Source organism: Limulus polyphemus, unplaced genomic scaffold (assembly GCF_000517525.1).
Source record: "Limulus polyphemus unplaced genomic scaffold, Limulus_polyphemus-2.1.2 Scaffold15550, whole genome shotgun sequence".
NCBI lineage: Eukaryota > Metazoa > Arthropoda > Merostomata > Xiphosura > Limulidae > Limulus > Limulus polyphemus.
This window is the reverse complement of record NW_013681160.1, coordinates 1-3,825: the sequence shown is the minus strand read 5'-3', so window position 1 is coordinate 3,825 and position 3,825 is coordinate 1. Positions and strand designations below refer to the sequence as shown.

Below are 3,825 nucleotides of genomic sequence, written 5' to 3'. Positions count from 1 at the left end.
TATAACACTAAATGATGTGATTGTTGCTAATAGTTAACCAATTATGTTGAGTGTTCAGGTAGAAGGAACCAGACCAATGTTCTGTTGAAACATTTAGTATGTTACACCATCAATGAATCTCTTCCTTATGTTTATAAATCATTGTTTGCCTACCTCTTGTTATGTCTTTAATTCACAACAGGAGATCACCATGTTAGATAACGTTTTTTATCATTACCTTGATTTAATAAAGAAAAAAAAGACCTCTGATTATTTTAAAATACAAAATTAATATGTGTTAAGGTTATAGCCATTGATAACCATAATTAATGTGAACTACGTATTTAGTATCTCTGAGTTTTAATTTCTTACACCAATATTTGTTTCCTTCTAGTATCATGACCACGATGAAACTTGTAATGCTGGTATAGCCAGAATGTCCCTCAGGTGCAGTGATATCAGAAGGTTAGTAAACCCAGTTATAGCCAGAATGTCCCTGAGGTGCAGTGATATCAGAAGGTTAGTAAACCCAGTTACAGCCAGAATGTCCCTCAGGTGCGGTGATATCAGAAGGTTAGTAAACCTTGTTATAGCCAGAATGTCCCTCAGGCACGGTGATATCAGAAGGTTAGTAAACCTTGTTATAGCCAGAATGTCCCTCAGGTGCAGTGATATCAGAAGGTTAGTAAACCCAGTTATAGCCAGAATGTCCCTCAGGTGAAGTGATATCAGAAGGTTAGTAAACCCAGTTATAGCCAGAATGTCCCTCAGGTGCGGTGATATCAGAAGGTTAGTAAACCTTGTTATAGCCAGAATGTCTCTCAGGTGCGGTGATAACAGAAGGTTAGTAAACCCTGTTATAGCCAGAATGTCTCTCAGGTGCGGTGATAACAGAAGGTTAGTAAACCCTGTTATAGCCAGAATGTCCCTCAGGTGCAGTGATATCAGAAGGTTAGTAAACCCAGTTATAGCCAGAATGTCACTCATCACTCATGTCATAATTACAAGCATTTAATGGACATTTATTATTTTACAGGACTAGCTCAAGTTTCTTCATGAATTCCACATTGTTCTGTCAAGTATATCTCGAAAACAATGACCAATAAAAGACTTATATAGTCATTTTTATAGTCATTCTCTCTAAACATATTTTAACTCCTAGTCAAAATATTGTCCTTTTTCAGTCTTGTTGGTCTTATAAATAAGGTTTTTTGTTGAATATATTGTTAGTTTTTTCAAGTATAAACATTGTATTTAATTCATAGATAAATATCTGTTTTTAATAATATTATAAATAGTGTTATGTTATCTGAATTTAATTACATAGAATTATTGTTTCAACCTGGTACACTTGTTTGTATCTCGTCAAACTTTTCATCAAAATAAAATCAATTCCATAAGTGGTTTTGGTTACATCTGTTTTATGTTTTGGATTTGTTCTGATGTCTGAATTATACAATAAAGATATCTATATACAAACTAAAAACCAAAAGATGTTTCAATAGTTTGGTTTGAAGCTCATTTATTCATTCCTTTCTGTTTGTTCTTAAGGGGCGTTCAGATTGCTCAAAAGTCCGAAAGCAGGACGTTGAAGAAGGAGTGTGCTGAAATCCTTGAGTCAATGAAGGTCTGTAGCTTAGATAACTTCATAAACCAGACACATAATAATTGGTTAGACATTATATGCATTAAACTTCTGTCTTCAACATGTTCTTTTATAAAAGATATTTAACCCTACATGTATTTCTTATCTAAAGGAGTAAATATTGTAATAAAGTAAAAAAAAAAAACTCATATTTTTCTTCCCAAACCATGATTATAGTACACGTTATATGATTATTTGTTAATTAACAAGTTAGCATGTTTTCTTAATTTAAATATAATCTCGAAGACACATATTAGATTTTATAAAGGAGAATTAAACATAATTTGTATGTTATACAAATATACTTGACAATAATAAAAACTATATAATAAATCATTGACATCTGATATTGTCAGTGGGAATGATTGGTATTTGGTGTAGTTTGTTGTTACCGTAGACTATCTATTGGATATTCTGTTGTTTCTTTTAGTCCCCCACTATATATTTATATATATATATATATAACATCTGAAAGATTTTTATAATTTTTCCAAATACAGCAATATGCTGAAGCAGCCGTCTTGTATGAAAAAGGGAATTACTATGATAAGGCTGCATCGTTGTACATCAGGCTTAAAAACTGGTAAGTTTATCTTCCTGGGCTGTTACCAAGTTTTGGCAGTAGTTGTACTGCAGTATGTTGTTTGAAAGTTGCAATGATGAAGGTTCATGTTACAATCAACTATCATTTAGCATGATGCTAATATTTTTAGATTTCATTATAAGGTTCAAGAAATATTGAAATTTTTATTTAGTTGATATAGATTATTTTAAATTCAATGTTATAAGAAAAGAGCAAGATTAAGGAGAACTTCTTATTTAGGCACTGACTTATGTACAATCTGGTTAATCAGATCCTGACATGTGCACTTTGACCCATCCGTCTTATTTAGGCACTGACTTATGTACAATCTGTTTAATTAGATCCTGACATGTGCACTTTGACCCATCTGTCTTATTTAGGCACTGACTTATGTACAATCTGTTTAATCAGATCCTGACATGTGCACTTTGACCCATCTGTGTCATACGAGGGTTAATTATAATTTCAATTAATTGGTTATTTTTGTGACAATTAATTTAATCCATTATTAAAATAAAAAACAGTAATAATCAGAAATACTAATTTTGAATCGTCGATTCAATTGTAATTTGAACTTATCTATTAGTTTACATGAAATTTAACTGATCTAATCACTGCTCATAGGCAATTATTTAATTAAATTGGTATTTCATTGGTGGAAATAAATGTTTAACAATTACTTCATAAAAACTTCAAACCTATGAGTTGTTTCTGCTTTCTGTTTTAGACAGAGTTAATAAACATGCTTGCTACAAAAGCAGGTGTAAAGAGTTATCTAACAGTAAAGTTTAACAAGTGTTGGAATATTGTAGGAACAAGGTTGGAGAATTACTGCCTAACGTCGTTTCCCCAAAGATTCATGCTCAGTACGCGAAGGCAAAGGAAGCTGATGGCCGTTATCAAGAGGCAGCAAAAGCATACGAAGATGCTAGAGATTACGAAAATGTCATAAGGTACAAACTTGTCAAAATTCTTACATGTATATCCAACAAAGGTGGATATATATCATTGTCTTCAAGTTGGTCAGTATTAAGTTCACTTTCTTAAAATGCTAAAATCTAGGGTTTGATTCCCCATGCTGGACAGAGTGTAAATAGCCTAATTTTGTAACTGTGTGACTTTGTGCTAAAAAAACAAGATTTAATATTATTCACAGAAGATTCATTGGCTCAACATGTTTGGTGCTACATAATAAATATAAAAAAAAATAAACATTCAAGAAGTGCCGAGGAACAGTTACAGTGTCCTAAACTCATATGAGAAATTTGGTTTGAAACATAATTGTGTTTACCCATCAGTTTGTCACACAGTCCATAACTAAAAGTCTGTTGTCACCTGCCCACCGGTGGGGCACATGGCAGCAAATGTGTTAATGAAACCTAATTGTAAAAATAATATTTTAAGATAAACATGTAATATGATACTTCTTATAAAAAAAAAAGTTTAAACAAATTTCTTTTCTGTCTTTCTTTCTAATATTTTGTGTGTCATGAATCTAAGAAAATAAATCTTCAAAGAAGTTGAAAAGTTGCATCTAATTTACCTTTGAAGAAAGCCCTACCCATCTAATTTACCTTTGAAGAAAGGCCTACCCATCTAATTTACATTTGAAGAAAGG

The 3,825-nt window shown here is 31.9% G+C and overlaps 1 protein-coding gene across 1 annotated transcript; it reads left to right on the top strand.

The window, feature by feature from the left end:
• Positions 1 to 477: 477 nt before the first annotated feature.
• Positions 478 to 3,229, top strand: LOC111084269 (WD repeat-containing protein 19-like; the record flags this gene model as incomplete). Its single annotated transcript, XM_022381031.1, has 4 exons — positions 478 to 930; positions 1,531 to 1,606; positions 2,125 to 2,207; positions 3,020 to 3,229. Coding segments are annotated over exons 1-4 (560 nt in total), but the record flags the coding sequence as incomplete, so codon positions are not given.
• Between the last annotated feature and the right edge of the window lie 596 nt (positions 3,230 to 3,825).